The sequence below is a fragment of the Apteryx rowi genome, unplaced genomic scaffold (assembly GCF_003343035.1).
Source record: "Apteryx rowi isolate R43461 unplaced genomic scaffold, aptRow1 scaffold_438, whole genome shotgun sequence".
Taxonomy (NCBI): domain Eukaryota; kingdom Metazoa; phylum Chordata; class Aves; order Apterygiformes; family Apterygidae; genus Apteryx; species Apteryx rowi.
In genome coordinates, this window is record NW_020450692.1 from 277,193 (window position 1) to 295,288 (window position 18,096).

At 41.4% G+C, this 18,096-nt stretch overlaps 1 protein-coding gene across 5 annotated transcripts in view; it reads left to right on the forward strand.

Moving 5' to 3' along the window:
- Window positions 1-18,096, forward strand: part of ALPK1 (alpha kinase 1) — a 52,077-nt gene that overhangs the window by 26,731 nt on the left and 7,250 nt on the right. For all 5 annotated transcript variants that reach the window (XM_026076743.1, XM_026076741.1, XM_026076745.1 and 2 more), the window contains 6 exons: window positions 10,456-10,654; window positions 12,705-12,764; window positions 14,387-14,473; window positions 15,190-15,266; window positions 16,870-16,965; window positions 17,559-17,663. In XM_026076743.1, the coding sequence (XP_025932528.1) occupies window positions 10,456-10,654; window positions 12,705-12,764; window positions 14,387-14,473; window positions 15,190-15,266; window positions 16,870-16,965; window positions 17,559-17,663 (624 nt within the window). The remainder of the gene's footprint in view (window positions 1-10,455; window positions 10,655-12,704; window positions 12,765-14,386; window positions 14,474-15,189; window positions 15,267-16,869; window positions 16,966-17,558; window positions 17,664-18,096) is intronic.

Sequence of the window (18,096 nt, forward strand, 5' to 3'; positions counted from 1 at the left end):
TGAAATAAAACTAAAATGAGGAATGTTTACATAAAGTTTTAGAAAACAAGATTTTTGAACAGAATTATGTGCATTTTTTAATTCAAGACTGCTATGAGGAAGTAAGGATTATTTATCTTAGTAGGGTTTGCATAATTAGACGCCTGCTTTTTCAAGAAAAAGACTTGACAGGATCCCTTTGGGGACCTAGCCTGGCCAAAGGCAGGAAAGCCAAGAAGTCACTTACGCAACTTCTCATGTGGGTGAAGGATGCTTGTCTGAGTAAGGAGTTGCAGGACCCAAACTGTGCTTGGGGATCCCATCGTGAAAGTTGAGGAGTTTAAGATTAGAAAGCAGGAAGAAATGTTGGATTGCTTTTTGTTTTTCTAATTTTCTCAGACGTCAGACATGACTTGTAGCAGATAGAGGACTCCCTTTTCAGTGGTAAATGTGATATCTAGCCTAATGAGTGTCTCTTTAGCAGGACAGACATAAACTAAAGATGATGTGTTTGATCTTCTTGTACTTACTGTGGTGCACATCCCAAGCCAAAACAGTCACGTTCTTCATGGGAAGGGGCAATCTGGCCTGAAAAGCTGGGGGCCTGGGCGGGAGCTGGCCCCACAGAAATCAGGCTGCAAAACTGCTGTTAACTACAAGGGGGGCAGGAGATTTTGCCTGTTTCAGTGAGAACCTTGTCCAGATAAGGCCAGCAAGTTTTTTTGTTTGTTTGTTTGAGGACACTGATTATTTCTAACAACAGCAATGAGAAGTCCAAAGAAAAGCCAGCAACAAGGTTGTGATTGCTGCGAAGCAGATATTTCAGCCCGAGCATCCCCTCGCCAGCATCATACGTTGCTGGAATTCTGAATTCGGTGGTTGGGGGCGGGGGAGCGACTCTTCTTGGGTATTTATTTTCTTCTTCTCTTTGGTGTGTGTGGCCTTAGACAGAAATTTATGGCAGTGGTTGACCTCCTTTACAATCCCCGCACAGCGCTCTAACTTTGGAGCGTTTGTCTGCTCTCTCCCAGGATAAACACCTGCAGTAAACTCCCTGAGAGACCTGGATAGATGGGAGATTAATGTGGCTGTAATAGTGGAGCAGTGTTTTCAGCATTATGCCCTCTCCCCAGGTAGATGGATCTTTTCTGAGATGATACCAATTATTTATTGCTGAAACATCTGTTGATAACTGCAGCTGCCCTTGTTAAACAAAGCATATCATGGGGTCATAGACTATAGGGACCTAAAATCCTACCGCATGCTAGTTTTAGACTATTCACCAACACCCCCTGAAGTCCATTGGTTACCGTTGTCTTCAATGTTTCATCATGCGGGTGAAAATACTTTGTAAACATTGTGCTGCCTTTCCCCATGTGCTTTGAAGTATTATTTCATTTTCATTGGTAATTTATATTCCAGTGCTATTGTACCATGGGAAAAAAGGGAAAACCTTTTTTTGTTTTCCATTTAAGTGTAGATAGACTGACATTTTGACCTGTATTATTAGTATTAGTCAGGAAAAGGGATTTTTTTCCCCTTCATCCATTCCCCCCCCCCTTTTTTTTAATAAAATTTCAAGGCAGAGCAAAGGCTGCTTCAGTGCTTTGAATAAAAAGCTGGGGGGGAAATGAGGCTGAAGAGAAGTGATTACAGTGTGATGAGGAAAGATAAAAGTCTGAACAACTTTTTTCTCCTTCTTTTTTGTTTTGGCATGAGGGACAGAGGGATAATTTAATTCCGTAAAGGAAAAATAAGTCTTTGTCAACTTATTGTTCAGAAAAACCTTTAAAATTTTTCATCTGTTTATTTTAATTTGCCATGCTTAGAATAAGCTCATAAACCGTAATTCATTACATTTTGAAAGTGCTTTGAGATCCATGAATGAAAGGCACTTCATTACCATAACACACTGGCACTGTTATGAGGGGCCAGATCTGGCTACCAGTGCTCGTGATGAGGATGTTTTACTCAGTGAGTAGGCTGAAAAGCTCCATGAGACCAGCACAGGGAGTAAGCGGATTAGGCTTTGGCTTCAAGGGTTTGCCTTAGTGTCGCGCTTTAGAAAGTGGGATACCCGTTGCTGGCGGCTGCGTGCTGGTTTGACACATCAGGAAGGCAAAGCCACCTGCACCTGCATCCTTTTAAAGTGCTCTTCTTTGCCTTTGCTGTGGGATCATTACTTCTGCATGCTGGCTAAAGCAGTAGGAAGGCATGGCAAAACCAGTTCGGGGAGGGAGGGAAGAAGTGAAGGGAGGGGACAGGCGAGCCAGAGTTGGGGCTCTCGCTGCAGCCTAAGTTCAGAGGGAGTCACGCTGCCTCGTAGAGTAGAGCTCAGTGTAGAGTTTGGCAATATAAGCAAATTTTTTTCTTCCTTGTCTCTCCAATATATGAAATAACTGAACCTCCCTAGGGATTTGAAGGCAGCAGATTTGTAGTAATACTTAGTGCAAACCAGCACTTCTGGTTCTACAAGATCTTTGCGTCTTCTAGAAGATTCCCCCACCCCCACCCCCGCTGGGGATTCACCAGCCAAAAAAAAAGTCAGCCCAGTTCAACAAGCTCAACATAATGTTTTCCCCATTTTTATAGTAGATTTTAAGAGAACCTTGCTGTTAGCTGCTATCAGCTGGCAAAGCGGGCCCCTTTGGGCAGCCTCCTTCTCAGCCACATCTCCCATTTGGTGGGAATTTGCACAGAAGTCCGAAGGATGATAACCAGTATTTGTTATGTAAGCAAAAACTTGGAAACGCTAGGATTTTTTTGTTTTATTAACAAGTCAAAGCAAAATCAGAATTGTCACAGGACCTTGCTGACAAATGTAAATATAGAGGGATTACTCTTCCTCTCTTAAAACCCACCTGTTCTGCAGGGTTAGGACTGGAGCTGCACTCCAAAACGGAGGCTTCTAGCAGTTCCCCTTCTTGCAGATCTCCAGTATTGGAAGTGATAGAAATATCCTTCTGCTCTGTAACCAACCAACAGAGGGCAACATGCCCATGTACACATAGGCTTTGATGTGGCAAACCCTATCGTGGGGTTTCATCAAAAGACTACTGTGTGCACACAAGTAGTTTTCTTGTGTGATTATTCATGCAATGTTTTGTTTTGTTTTGGGGTTTTTTTTTGCAAGATCAGAGCCCGTTCTCAAACCCACCCTAATGATGTAGGACTTCACTTTGTTATTATCTTAGGTATCAATAGCTACTGTGGCTGGTGGAGGTATTCATCCATAGACCAGGCTGTGCTGGGATAGGAGCAGTGCAAACACAAAAGCAAAGTCAGACCTTCAACGTTTTCATCATCTAAGGCCTTGCCCATGCAAAGACACTGAGGAAAACAATTTGCAGTTCATGTTTAAGTGGACTAGTTAAATGACCTTAAATCTGTGGGCGACACTGGCTTCTGGATTGAAGGTGTCTCAGGGCAGTCTTGTGGGCAGGGGGATGCAGGGAGCCCTCAGCTTCGCGGTGGCGGAGGGGCTGCTGGGTGGGCACTCGCCTGCGCCTCAGAGGCTCCCCAAAAGCGGATCTCATTGAGGTGCCTCTGCAGCCACCACAGGAGCCATGCAGGCTCGTCCCCTGCTCCCTGCCATAGGCGGCAGGGGGCGTGTGGATTTTCTGGCCCTGTTTGTGCAGAATCTCACTGAAGTTAATGGGAATGTTGAAGAGAAGAAAAAATAGGCCCAAGCAAGGGCTGCAGGGACTTTGGCTAATTACGTACTGATGGATTATCATTAGGGAAACCATTCTGAGGGAAGTACCCTAACTAGCGTTAGGGGTGTGTGTGTGGCACTTGAGAGCTGGGAGCCTTTGAAAAAGAAATAAAGACGGGGCTGAGGATTTAGTTTTCTCTGCCTTGTACCTGTTGGTGTGGTAACAGGAGAATTAAAGCCCTAAATCTTAGCCCTGGGATCTTAGTTGTTCAGGCTGACCTTTTGCTACCTGCCTCATAAGGGCTCTTCTTGGGTGATCCCGGTGAAATGGAGAGTGACGTAACTGAGAACTGTGGCTGTGGGCCAAATTCAGCACAAGAGGGAGTTCCCGGCCTCACAGCCTCCCCTATGCTGGGCTGAACCCTGACACTTCAGGGCTTTTAAAATGAGAAATATCAGAGATCAGGTTCTGTATGTGCAGGAGAACAGCAGTTTCCTCCTTTGTGAGTCACAATGGACAGTGCTTTGGACACTGCGCCCAGGTGAAGCTGGAAGTTATTTGTCCTACTTGATCCGAGGGCAGCTTTACCGCTTGGGCGCAGGGTGACTCCCCTGATGTTGCCAGCATGCAATACTGAAAAGCATTCAGTCTTCCATGGTGGCTCACCTATGTGGAAAAAGTACAGCAGAATTTGTATATGGAGCAGCAAGTGAAAAGTGTGAAGTCTGATATTGGGTACCTAGAGGGGTGTTGGTTCACCTTGTTCGTAGCTAGGATTTCCTTTTCTCAGATGTTGCTTATTGGAGTATTTCCTCCCTAGAAGATACTTCAAATTGTATTACTGAGATTGCTATGCTGTATTTTTTCTTGCAAATTAAACTACTTCTCTAATGGATTTATATTTTGAGGACACACAGATTTAGGAAAGAAAGACTCTTAGATCTTTAACTCTAATGGGCTTGATCCTACCCCATCAGGGAGAGTTATCACTGACATTTAGCTATTTTTAAGTATTAAAATATCCCCTTTAACATAGTATTTTAACATACCACAGAGAATTACCACAATAGTTTAGACATAATCTAAATCTGGAGCACAGCAGGGCAAGTCTTAAGGCCAAAAATTGCTTGTTGAACCTATCCCAAAGTGAGGGACTCTTTGGGATGACAGTCCCCCAAATCCCTGCTGCCTTGGCAGATATACAAGGCCCACAGGAACTCCCACTCGAGGAGTTTCCTCAGCGCTTTAAACAATTCTGCTTCTGTCCTTCCTCAAAATGCTGCTGTTGAGCAGCCTGAGCTGCCTGCTGCTCTCCTCCCTCCTGACACTGCTCAAGTTCATCACACAGATGGTTTTCACTTGTGCCTACAGGTAGATGTGCTCCCATCACTACCTCTACCTGCAAGCAGCATTGAGATCTACATGAAAATAGCAGCATGGTCAGGGATGATACCTTCCTTCTCTTGCAGGGTGTGGGAGGCTCTCTCCATGCTGCCAAGCTCGGACCACATCATGGGAGCTGGTCCTGCCAGCTGCACTCTGCAGACAATAGTCTGCTGCAGTGATGCTGCTTGCAAATAGGAGAGGGAGAATCATTGAATTAGAGAGAGCAAGCTTAGAACAGCAAATTAAACCTATCGATAGTAATAAAACTAAATCACAGATAAGTTAAATTGGAAAAAAGGAAGGGTTATCAATAAAAGCTGGGATTAATACTGCTGCAGTGCTTTCTCACTTGGTGAAGGAAAACTTGGTTGGTTGTAAAAACTGACCTATTCTATGGTATTTTGAGCTGCTAATAATGGACCTAATGTTGCTTTCATTGAATAAACACCCAACCCTCCATTGCTTTGAGAATGGATAATTGGAGCTAATTAACAGCTTCAGAAGCTCAAGCCATTAAATTGTGTCCTCTCCTGATCTGAACAGAGAGGTGAGTGTCCAGAATCCACTTATTCCTGAGTCCACAACTGTTTACTATGGGACTTGACTGCCTTGTATTTCAAGCTTATCCATCTGCACATTGCGGACGTGCTTTCTTCTGCCCATCACGGAGATGGTAGGAGGCTTAATTCATTGTTATTTGTGGAGTGTGCACTGATTGCCAGCTGAAAGGCAGAGATTGATAGAGAAGTCCCGTGCAGTGACAGCAGATTTAGTCCTTGGAAATGCAGTCTTTGCTAACAGTGTGTGGGGTAAAAGGGTGAGACTTCAGCTAAATCCATTGGTGTTTTGACTGTGCATTTAATCTGACAGGGGACGAATGTAGGAAAAAAAGTGAGCAATTTGTTAGGGTTCACGTATTTCAGTGATGTGCTAACTAGGGAGAGATCCTGAGAGAGAGAACTAAGGCACCTGGAAATACGTGCCATTGAAACCCCTGCCCTGTGCACAGAATTTGAATTTCTTTGTTGACCACTCTTGATTTTTTTTTTTTTTAAGATTTTTAAACTTCAGCCACAGTTACAAATGAAATAAGGACTAAAATGGTCTAAGATGAATGAATATAAGCCAACACAGGAATTCAGACTATTTGCAAAGCTGTGGGCATACTCTGAAAACTAAATGATTCCTGCCCCTGCTTTCTAACCTTACAGCTTGCAGAGGCGTTTTTCCAAAGGAGACCCTCCCCAGTCTGCACACTGTGTATGAGGTTTGCCTATGGGATCCTCGCTTTATAAAGAGGGCAGAGAGAGTGGATTAAATCAATATTTCATTTATTTGTGCTTGTAATTCCTCTTACATCAGCTGCCACATAAAGATTTCCCCTATTTTCTTCCCCTCCTCCTCGGCCTCATTTACTATGCACCAATAATTTCCCTTTGACGCTTTCCTGCCAGTTCTAGTGCCAGATGGCTCTAGTTCGAGCTTCTCCCCTCTCTTGGGAACAGCCCCCATTGTCAATGCAAAGGAGGCATCATGGCTTTGAACCCAAAGCTGGGACCCAAACTTCAGGYGCAATGTGAGGAGGAGCTAAAACACTAATGCAGGAAACCATGCAAACAGCACACCCTCCCACTCATCGCCATTAAGGAAAAACCCTTCACTAAAGGCTGTTTTGCATTTTCCCCAATGGTCCATGTATAGAAATCTCGTGCAAATTTAATTCTGTCACCACCTGATTCCACTTCCCAGCCGTGAGGTTCCCTTTGTGTCATAAACTCAATTAGATATATGCATTTCACATCATGGACACAGATGTTAAAACAAAGTGTGCACGTACCTCTCTCTCTCTCTCTCTCTTTCTCTCTCTCTCTGCGTAGATGCGTATACATAAGCTTTAAAGTGATAAAGAAAGTGAGTAAATCTGTTTACTGTGCTAGCCCGCCATGAAGAACAAAGTGCCCATATGTGGCGAGCGGAGCTGAATTTCTGATTGTGTTCAGCTAGGCTGTTACATCTTTGAAGTCAATAGAGTTTCCCTGGGTCTGCACTGGGTGACAGAGAGCCGTATTAGGGCCTCTCTCGCATTTCATTTAAAAGTGGCGAGGGGAGTGTCTTTGTGCATGTTTTGTGTATGTGCCCAGCACAACAGTGCATTATCTGTAGGTGCTAAGGAATTTTACAGTCACACAATTTGGCAGTGAATGAAAGAAGTGGGTATTAATTTCTCGGTGTACTGCTTGGAACACGGGAACATAATTGCAAAGACTGACATCGAACCATGTTTCTGTGTGCCACACAGCATGCAGCCCTGCCTTTTAAAAAAAAATAGCGGAGTTTCTCTCCCTGGCTTGACTTTTCTACATTTTGTGTCCATTTGGTTTTGGAGAGGGACACAAGAGGTTTCAGCATTGAGCAGAGAGTTAAATTATGCAGCTGCAAGACTGCCAAGCCCTTCAGAATAGGATGCTTCGTTTAGATTTTCCACAATGCTATTGAAGTGCTTATTTTCCTCCTGAAGAGACACAAACAGATGCAAACTTCTGTAAACACTTTAGAAATGAATTCAGTGAGTTTGGCCTCTCAGCAGTGCTCAATAGCTGACAGAAAAATGTCTAATTAGTGCAAGTGGAAATAATAGGGCCACTTGGATTCCTTCCATCCTCCTCCAAGTCTACTTTTCCTAGGAACTCAAAGGCCCTTTTGTTTGGTAGGTCACCCTCTCTCAGGCTTTTGTGCTCCAATCTATTAAAGGAAGAAGGGGAGGAAAAAAAATAGATTAGGCAATGCTCTGTGCTTAAATATATGGCCTGTTCATGAGCATTTCGAATGGATAGTTTGCAGTGTCAGTTTACAGGTGCTTGGAGAGGGGGATTCCTCCATTGTTGACAGGCACAAGCAGAGTTGGGTGCACAGAGCTCCAGGAATCCTTTTCAAGTGCCATCCTCTTAGAAAACTCAACTTGGGCTCAGGAAGAAAGGAAATTTGTACAAATCGGCCTCGCTGAAGTGCAAACAAGCTAGCAAATACTTGCTGCAGATCAGTGCTGCAATCCGGCATTCATGCCATATATTGTAGGCTCTTCTCCAAACCATCTGAAATAGGCTTTCTCCTGCACCTCAAAGGGCTCTGTGCTTTTGAAGCAAGTAAGTGTTGTTTGATCAGGCTGCTAAGATTCCTCCTCTAGATTGGATGGTGGTTATGCTGCTAAAAATCAAGATGAATCTTCTTGTCAGTGAGGGGGCTCTGGTCTAAAAGCAAAAAGAATAGAAATTAGACTGGGGAGGAGTCCAAGGAATGTGCCCAAGTAACTTTAATGGTGTCCAAAGTAGTTAGGAGAAGTTAGGTGTCTGTCTGGCTCAGTGCTCTCAGGCCTCTGATGCTTCACAAGAAAGGCAAGTGAAAGAAACATGCTGCAGACAAAAATGGGAGATAGCTGCCAAACTCAGTGTTCTAGTATGGACTTGTGCAAAGCTCTCTTGCCAGTCTCTTGTTCTTTGGTGGTGCAACGGGGCCTGATTCTCCCTCCCCTGTGTTTCTTCAAGTCTGTCATTACTGGAGTTACTCACTGACATCAATGAGAGAGAAAACATATTTTTCATGAAGAGACTCGATATGGTTCAAGGTGGTTTTTTGGTTTTTCTCTTGTGATTTACATACCCCAAAGCACTACTTTAATATTGCCATCTCCAAGGTGTTAGAGTGAAGCTGGGCAGCAGAAGGCCAGGCTGTCTGTAGACCACGTGAGGCTGTTGAAAGGCAGGTGACCAACAAGACCTGTCAGATTAGGGCTGTGCCTGGCACCCGTGAGACTCCCTAGCTAGAGATTTGTCTGTCGTTACAGCTGATTGCTATATTTCCAAAGCTGTGTACTTCTCCCCTCCACACCCTGGTTTTCTTCATACTTTGCAGCGATTGTGTAAGAAAGAATCTATTTGAGGCAAGAGTTTTAGAGACATCATTTCATATTCTTTGTTCATCCTGTCTTCTGTGCTATAGAGAGATTTTGACACAGGATACAAAGGGGAGGACTCTGGTCACTGTTGTTAGTCATTCATCATGCCCAGCTGAAGATGGCTGCATCAGGGAGATGTTTCAGTGAAATGATGGTTCGATTCTGCCCCCCTCCCCGCACAAACCTTTGAAAAGCGAATCTCCTAGATGTTAGCGTGTGGAGCCATGAGCAGGAGGACTGCCCCAGCTTGCAGTGGGGCAGTGTTTTGGTGCCCCATCCTAGCAGATGTTCGCAGGGATTCCTGGGTACCCGCAGAGGCCGTGTGCCTCCATGCAGCTTCCCTGCCAGCTTTGCCTTCCCTTTGACAGCACGCTGCCTCGGCGGCTCTGGCTGATGCCTCGTGTCACTCTACAGGCTCAGCCACAGTGGGAGTACCAAGATAGTTAATGCAGATTTAGAAATCATTAAAGATGACCTGCAAAGGAAAAACATTGGACTCCTGCCCTGTTTGTTCCTTTGTGGCGTACAAAGGAGCGTTTGATCCTCTAGTCTTAATGCTGCATTAATGCTGGTTGTTTATATTTAGGGCCTGGTCCCACAGGGAGCGGCAGGTCCCCTTGGAGTCCCTTGTTTCCTATGGGACTTCTAAGGAAAAAGAGGAAAGGAAACTGGAACTAAAATGTAATACTCCCACTGAAGTTAGTGGCAACACCAGCTAATCATCAACAGTGATAAATCAGACCAGGTAGACATTTACGTGTTCATGCATATTCAAAGAAGTCTCATTTTCAGAAATGGCTTGAAAACAAGATTTCTGGGCTTTCTGTGCCTCAGCATGCTTTATATGCCAAATAAAACAAGCAGTCATTCCCCATCTCTATATGGATAGCTTGAGCTTCATCTAGGACAATTGCTATAGTGACCATTTCCAGTCTTTCCAGATTCTTATCCCCCTTGAACTAATTGTTGTTACTGCTATTTATCTGTTGTGTATAATTTAAATTTGTTAACAGAGCAGCAAATTATATGGTTCCAGATACTACACAACAAAWAAAMAAAAAAAAAAAAAAAAGGAATGAAGTTTACAGTACTAACAAAATACACAGCTGGAACCTTCCTATCTTAAAAATAAAAATATGACTGAAATTAGTCGTAATTACAAATAATAATAAATCCTATCTGATCACTGTCCCCAAGGCTTTCTCCTATACATACATGCCTAGGAATATAAAAATTATAAGCTGAGTGAGGAAAGTTGAGACAGCCTTTTAACTGCTGGTGAATATTTGCATCTTATAATGATCAGTACTTCACTTGCTATAAAACCGTAGGTTTGCCTTACAGCAAACATTTTTAAATGGTATGTAGGCCGCACTGTTAGGCAGAGAATTCTTAAACCTGAATATTTTCTGTAAACAGCTAACTGAGCCTTTACTACTTGGGTTTCTTCAAGGCTGATTCATGATTTGGTGTTCTTTTCAGGTTTATTTGAAAGCCTCCATCATGGTCAAGGACTGTGTAACAGCAGCTGCTATTGTGTTTCTGATTGACCGCTTCCTATATTGGATTGACGCCTCAAGCAAACTTCTTCGGATTGCCAAAGGTCTGCACAAGTTGCAGCCGGCGACGCCGATAGGCCCTCAGGTGGTCATTCGCCAGGCTCGCCTCTCTGTGAACGCAGGTAACAAAACGCCGGTGCACTCACCCCTCCATTTTCTCAGCTCAGTCCCAATTAGGAACTACTTGACTTTCAAGAAGATACTTTGTCCCTTTCTGGGGATGACATGCTTACGGTCCTGGTGCCATCTTTTCAAACACACACCCACTCCCAGCCCCCTTGAGCCCTCCCAGCTCCTCTCACTAGCACAAAGGGGCTGGTATAAAGGGTTTCAGAGCCAAAAGCGGTAGAGAAAATTGTGAAAGGGTGTGGAAAATACTAATTGGAGCTTTTGTTCCTTAACAAATCTTCCCTGCTGGTTTCAAACAGGGGTATCTGAATTGCTATACTTCTGACCAAGGGCCTTTAAAAAGTAAATTAGAATCCTGGCATTTTCTCTGTACTGTCCCAGCTGCTTTTTTTTTTTTTCTTCAGTAGACCCACTTGACTATGCAAACAATGCAGCTTACAAATTGATAAAATTTGATTAAAAAAAAAATGTGCATCGTTCCTACAACATGGACTGCACCTGAAGGAATTTTAGTGCATCTTCTTCCTGTGCCTTTGGGGAGCAGAAAACAAAGTTAAATAGGCTTGGTTTGAAAAACACAGTTTGGGAATATTTTATTTGAATAAATTAGTGAGAACTGTAAGTTCCCTTCATAGCCATTTTTATTTGTGACTGTGGACTTATAATGTGCCCATTACCATGGTATTAAGGTACTGGCACATCCGATTTATGGGCTAGTTCAGCCAACACTTACAATTCTTCACTGACTGGAACAGCCTTGTTGAATTCAGTTGGACAGTCATGACAAAAAGCAGGATTCAACACGAATAAAACTGATCAAATTAGTCCTTAGGCATCTCCTGCAGTCCGTCAAGCCTGCCATGGATGACTCAGGCCACTGAAACATGCAACAAAAACACATGACACACTTGTGCCATATGACAAGCAGCTGAAATGCAGAATGCCCATCTTTTGTTGCATCCTATTTATGCTGGCTTTTTTGTTAAATTCTGTGCTTAGGGTGTTTCTTAAAAACTGGTTAGAGTGACAGGGAGGCAGCATAGCCCCTAGCTACGCTTTCTGTGGTGGGACCTCAAATTAGCTGGCTTTGAGGTAGATCTGCAGAGCTTCCCTGAATAGCGAGCTCCCCAAAGAGACCAGAATGGTTTTACATTTAGAAAAGCCAGTTTTTTTGGGGACAGAAACAGGCAGCTCTGCTGCCGAAGGAAGCAAGCTGGACTGCTTTCTTCTGCAAGAGAGAAAAGCGAGGGATTCCCAACCTAAGGGGAGAGCTGCAGCTCAGTGCCTGCCCCAAGCTCGTTGCCACCTCCCATGCTCTGAATCCAGCAGCAACCCATTGAATGTGAATGAGCAGAGTGAGAAGCGAGTGCCTCAAGTCATGTGCCGACAGCATCAAGCTTGTAGTAGCAGCTGGATTTACTCCAAAACCATCGCACAGCCTTTACCTCTCCCATAGAGGAAAAGTGTCTGTTGGTTTCTCCTTATATTCATTTTACTGAAGCCTTGCTGTAGAGTATGAACAACATGCACAGAAATTCAGCAGAGATACCAGAGCCTGACTTGAGGAAGCCTTTCTCCCTTTTTAAGGTTAAGCACTCTTCCAGGAAAAAAAAAAAAAAAAGTACGTAGTTTTATCTTACTGTGCAACCACGTATTACAGAATGTAGTGTATGAACAGATACAACTATCGAGAGTAACAAATCTGTGTGCAAGTGATTTCAGGATGTAGTAGGTTAAAAAAACGCAGCTTCTTTGTGGGATTTTCTAAAGCAAGTGTCTAGCTAGAAACAGCTACCTCCTCAGCTGTTTTTAATGCAATATTTTTGTATATTCAAAATAGCCGATATCAAATAGATTTCTGACCATGAGATAAAATCTAGTAGAGCATATTTGAGTGGAAAGTTTAGACTAAACATGAACACAATGCCAATGATGGGAAGATGAATAAAATTTGCGGAAGGCTTTCACAGATGAGTGTTTTTGTTTAATTCATGCTGCATAGTACATTTTTACATTCATTTTCTATCTTTGCTTTTTTATGAGGTAAACTTTTAAAAGCTGAATATATCTTAAGCAGCCTTATTAATGACAATGGAGCAACAGGTATGTATTTCTTCTTTTCCAATTTCATAACTGTTATTTTGGTGGGATTTTTTTATGCTAATTGTAACAGTCACACAAATTTTAAAAAGGGCCAGTCAGACCTCAGTAATGACCCATTACATCATGCTTCTCTTTATCATCACCTTTCTTTGCTAAATTGTGGAAACTGAAACTTTCTGTTTTAAGACTTCCATAATTCATGCTTGTATATCTTCACTTGGGTGGAAACATATTTTGCATTGTTGGTCTCCCTATAAATTTCTCTGCCTTAAGAATTTTAAAATGTAAACTAATTTCAAGAAGTTGACTGATCTTGAAAACAAAGATCAAAAAAGAAACCCAGAACCCAAACATTGTTAGTGTAATTTGTATCCTCCAAAATCACACTGATCTTATGAACTAAATGGATACTTTATTCTAAGCCTGTACACAGACTGCAATGTAATTATTTAGTATCTTTTAGAGTTAAGAAAAAAAGAGAGCGAGTCCTGGATCTTACAGCACTTTCTTCTAGTGCTGGATGGACATGCAAAACTGTACAAGGGGGAACTTTCCTGACTGCTTGACGATATTTTTAGAAATTATATATTTTGCTTCACTAATCCACCTTCATTTTCCTTCGCCAATTCGCTAATCTTGTCAGAAATCCAAAATCATTATTTAATTATGATTCTTGAGACAATATATATTTTAGGTTTTTATATCTGTTATGCGTCTTGTTAGCCTTCAGGAATTATCTAGCCAATACATTCAGGTTTCTCTGCAGGCGTGACAATTAGGAAATTCAGGAAAACTGTTCTGGTTTATGTTGGTTTGTTTTTTATTTGAAAGTGAGATTCTCTTACGTTTATGTAAGGCAGCTTTAAACAAAATACCAGAAATCAATGTTAAAGTAATATACTGGCTGTGAGAAACACTGCATTTCAATTCTTGTGGGATTATGCTGTTCTTTTAAGGTTATTTGCATAATATTCATTGATAACACTTGTCTATTTAACATTGAACATGCATTGTCGAACAGATACTTCATGCTGAGAACTGCAGTGAAATGTTCATATTATTTAGGAAAGCTTAATGGCTTGGTTTCATACTGCATTGAGATGTTCAAGTACAGGTTTGACACCATATGACTTGATTTGTATAACTAATCATACTCTGTTAAAATGAAAACTGTTGATTTAATATATATAATATACTGATATCTGAAAAGAAAGCACACTTTTCCAATGGTTAAAAATTATTGTATTGTGCTCTCCTGTATATACTGATGATAACAAAGATATTCCCATATTAATTCTTTTGATTGATTTTTTAATATATCTCTGTATAATGTTTATATAAAATGACTTTTTGTTATCTTACAGAAGAGAGGCACCTTTTATTTTTGTGTTGTTCTTATGTTCTGTATAGCTGTGATTCAAGCTACTTGCTTCTGTAACTGTCTTGTTGTCTTCCTTAATGTACTGTCACTTTTGTCATCTGTCTGCCTCTAAGGCCTGCCTCAAACCAGTTGAATCCAATGAAAAAACTCCTGGAGATTTACTGGGGTTTAGGTAACCTTCGGAGATCTAAGATGACAACAACACTTTTTGTACTCTACTAAATTTTTCAATGCTTTTCAGGTACATGGCGATATGCTAAGGAAAGTGATAGGACTCTTGTTCAGTCAGTCTGCTTACAAATCAGAGGACAGATTCTTCAAAAGCTGGGTAGGGCTCTTTTCTACAAACATCTGTTCAAGGTTTTTGCTGTTTTTCTTTCTTTGCAGTCAACGCTGAAAATGATATGCGTGTCATATGTCAAAGTTTTAGCTTGTGTAAAACTTCTGCCTGATGTCCATAACACAGCTACGGAAGATGAGCTGTATGCATCTGTTTGAGGAAAAAGGACCTAGAGCCGTTTACCAAGAAACCACATTTTAGAAATCATCTTTTTTTTAACCAATCAGACCAGAGTCAAGGAACATTTTCAAAAGTTATTCCATATTTTCCTGTGCTATTCCATATTTGCTAATATTTTTCCCAAATTTGCTATTTCCAAAGGCAAGCAGTAGCTTATCATAAGTACACTGCAATGGTTCCTCTGTCAATGCAAGAAATTCCCTAGCTTAGAGCATGATGGACTTCTGTTTTCAGGGCTTGGTACTTGAGATCTACAGCCTTAATTTTATGCTGTTCTTTTGGTGTGATCTTTCATTTTCAGTGACTGTTGAGCTGAGGTCCTTTATGAATATAGAATGTGTGTTTATGGACAGCCAAAAGCTAAACTAATAAATGTTCACTCTCACTAAAGCAAAAAGTGCCATGGTATGGTTTTATACTGTTCTGAGGGCTCCTGACTCAAGCAGATATAAAGTAAACTCAGCCTACTGAAAGCCATCTGTAGCAGTTATCTGCTTAGTGACTATTTTTCTGCTTTATTTCAGGGATGTGGTATGAGGCAGCAGAGTTGATCTGGGCTTCAGTTGTGGGATATTTCAAACTTCCTCAACCAGATAAAAAGGTAGGATGTCCTTTTCATTTTGGGTATCTTTGCCAATCTAAAAATCATTCCAGATTACCTTTTGTTTGTTTCAGTCATATCTTTTAGAAATAATGTTCCAACTGTTATGCCCCTCAGTCAGGGTTAACATTCAGGACAAATATTCCAGCTGACATCTGTATCATACACTGTTTCCACATGCATACAGAGACTTATGGGCATCTTTCTTCCAGCAGAGGAACAAAAGTGATAGTTTTTATTAAGCAGAATGTTCCAAAGTGAACAGTCACCTGGGATGTCGTATGTCTCTCTGATAAGAACAAACTAATCGCAGAATGCAGCTATGGTTATTTTTCAGGACTAAGGCTAATTTTTTCCTGGTAGCCGCACATGTCTGACTGTTGGAGCATCCATGAGCTGCACTGTGCTATCCTGGGTGGGTGACAGATACTCCCTAGCACGGTAGTATATGAACACCTCACAACATCTAATGTGTCTATCTTAAGCACCTTTGTGAGGCAGGTTCACACTAATTTTCTCATTGCAGATGAAGCAACAGTCACGCAGCATGTCTCTAAGTAAATGGAAATGTGAACCTATGTCTGCCAAGCTCCAAGGTGATGCTTTAAGAAGTTTTGTAACTGTACCCTAGTATAGGATATACCACAAAAACAGATCTTGTCACCTCTCCTCCTACGTTAAGCTTGACCTTAATCTCAGAATATTTCTATGGGAGCAAAGATGTGAAGTGAATTTCATAGAAAGCATACAGATACTTCCTAGCTTTCTTAACTATTCAGCAGGGCAAGCCCTTAGCTATTATGTATAAATCAAATGCTGTGGAAAGAGAGAATTTGCAAGTTCATGGGTCTACATGTTGCATATTCACATCTTATTTTTTAATTGGTTCTGTAAAATCAATTGCAATTACAGATTACCAAAAACAAAAAAATTATAAACCAGAGATTTAAACTGTTAACACTGGGATCTCTTGACTTTTGTTAAACTCTGTTTATTTGTTTTGAAATAGAGTAATAAGCTAGGAAAGTGTTCTGTCAACAAAAGTGGCTTGTTTTCCTAGGCTACACATGATCAGCATTATTACTTCTATCCTCTATCTAGACATCTTCACCTTGGACTTTTTAGAAAGATTGTGATGTACTAGTGAGTTTTTAAACACTATTTTTGGCTTTCTATAGTCTTTTCTGCAAAACAATAGAAACAGATTTGAGTCTTTTTTCAGATGTGATTAGCCAGTGCTTAATGCAATTTTCAGTAATCCTGCAAGACTGTACTTTATCACAAACAGCACCTTAGAAAAACTGCTAAGGAAAATGCAATGCTATTCAAGTTTCTGTTCGAACCTAGAGGTATTGTTAATCCAGGTAGCTGCCATTCATGAAGCCTCACATGCTTCAGCAGGCTGTGTTTTCTGCAAGCTAAATTAATAAAAGCCAATCAAGATGACCTCTCTGAATTTCTTAGCAGTGCTTCTCTTGGAAGCACTTGAAATTGGATCATTTTTTAATTTCTGATGTGCCCTACATAGCATCTAACATATTATGAGCACCAAAAATCAAAATACAGGGGAAAGCTCTACCTTATTCTTCCATTTCTTTTTCAGGGAATTGCTACTTCCTTGGGTATTTTGGCAGACATCTTTGCTTCCATGAATGAGAAAGATTATGTCCGTTTTAAAACCAACGCTGAGATTGACCTGGTAAGATTTGGTATTTGTCTGCAAATTCTTCAGCTGAATTATCTGTAGTTGTCCCAAATTTATGCATGCTTAGTTTGTTCTCCAGCTCTTCTACTGTGCTGAGAGGCTGAAGAAAGTTTCATCGTTCCAGTGGGAAAAGTTCATTAGCAACTACATGGGAAAACCACTTTGCTTCAGAATAAAAAGACATTAAAAATATTTATAGAGAGTGTGTGTGTCTGTCTGTCTGTGTCTGTGTGTGTGTGCTTGCATTCATATAAAATGTAATATAAATGTATGTATTATTTAATAGAAAAATTATAGCATGTTTATAGAGCCAAAATGTGACACAGGTATAGTGCAGCTGAGTAAAAAGATTCCTGCAGAACAGAAAATCACAACAGACCTGCCTGTTTTTGTGTAAGATTTGATGTCTCAAAAGATTCGAAGGCATCAGAGAGCTTATGGAACCTGCAGATCCCATTGGACTCAGGTGACCAAATCCCAGGCTGTCTCCCTCCAGTCTAACAGGGTTGCTTACCAGGTAGAGTCTCCTCTTTGAAAAGAGAGCCTTTAAGCTGAGGTTTCCCCTCTTGCTTTTTTCATTTTACCAGCGCCTTCTTGGAGAGTTCAGTCATCGCTTATTGTCAGCTGCGGAGGCCTGCAAGCTAGCAGCAGCCTACAGCCAATATACCCCGCTCTTTGTGCTCACAGCAGTGGTAAGTATGATTCCTCCTCCTTCTGAAAGTGTCATTTGTATAAGAGTAGAGTCCAGGTTAATAAATTTGGATCTAGATCCAGCTTTCAAACATTGCATTGTTCAGGGTGTTCATATCTGTGTTGTGGATATGATGCTACACATTATACTGAACTCCAACCTGAAGCTAAACAGAGAAGGATGGGTGGAAAGCGGTGTATGTCTACAGAGTGAGGACCAGCTTTCAAGCCCACCAGGAAGTGCTGCTTCTACTATAACTCCAAATACATTTAAAAGCAAAACAAGTAAGATTATTTCCTGCTGGAAATACAGCAGCAGGCAGCCCAAGCCACCATTTGCCTCAAACTGTATAAAGGAAAGAAATAGATTTTTTCCTCTTTATTTATTTGCAACAGAGGTTCAGGTTTATCATTCCTTGAACTTAAATCTTTCCT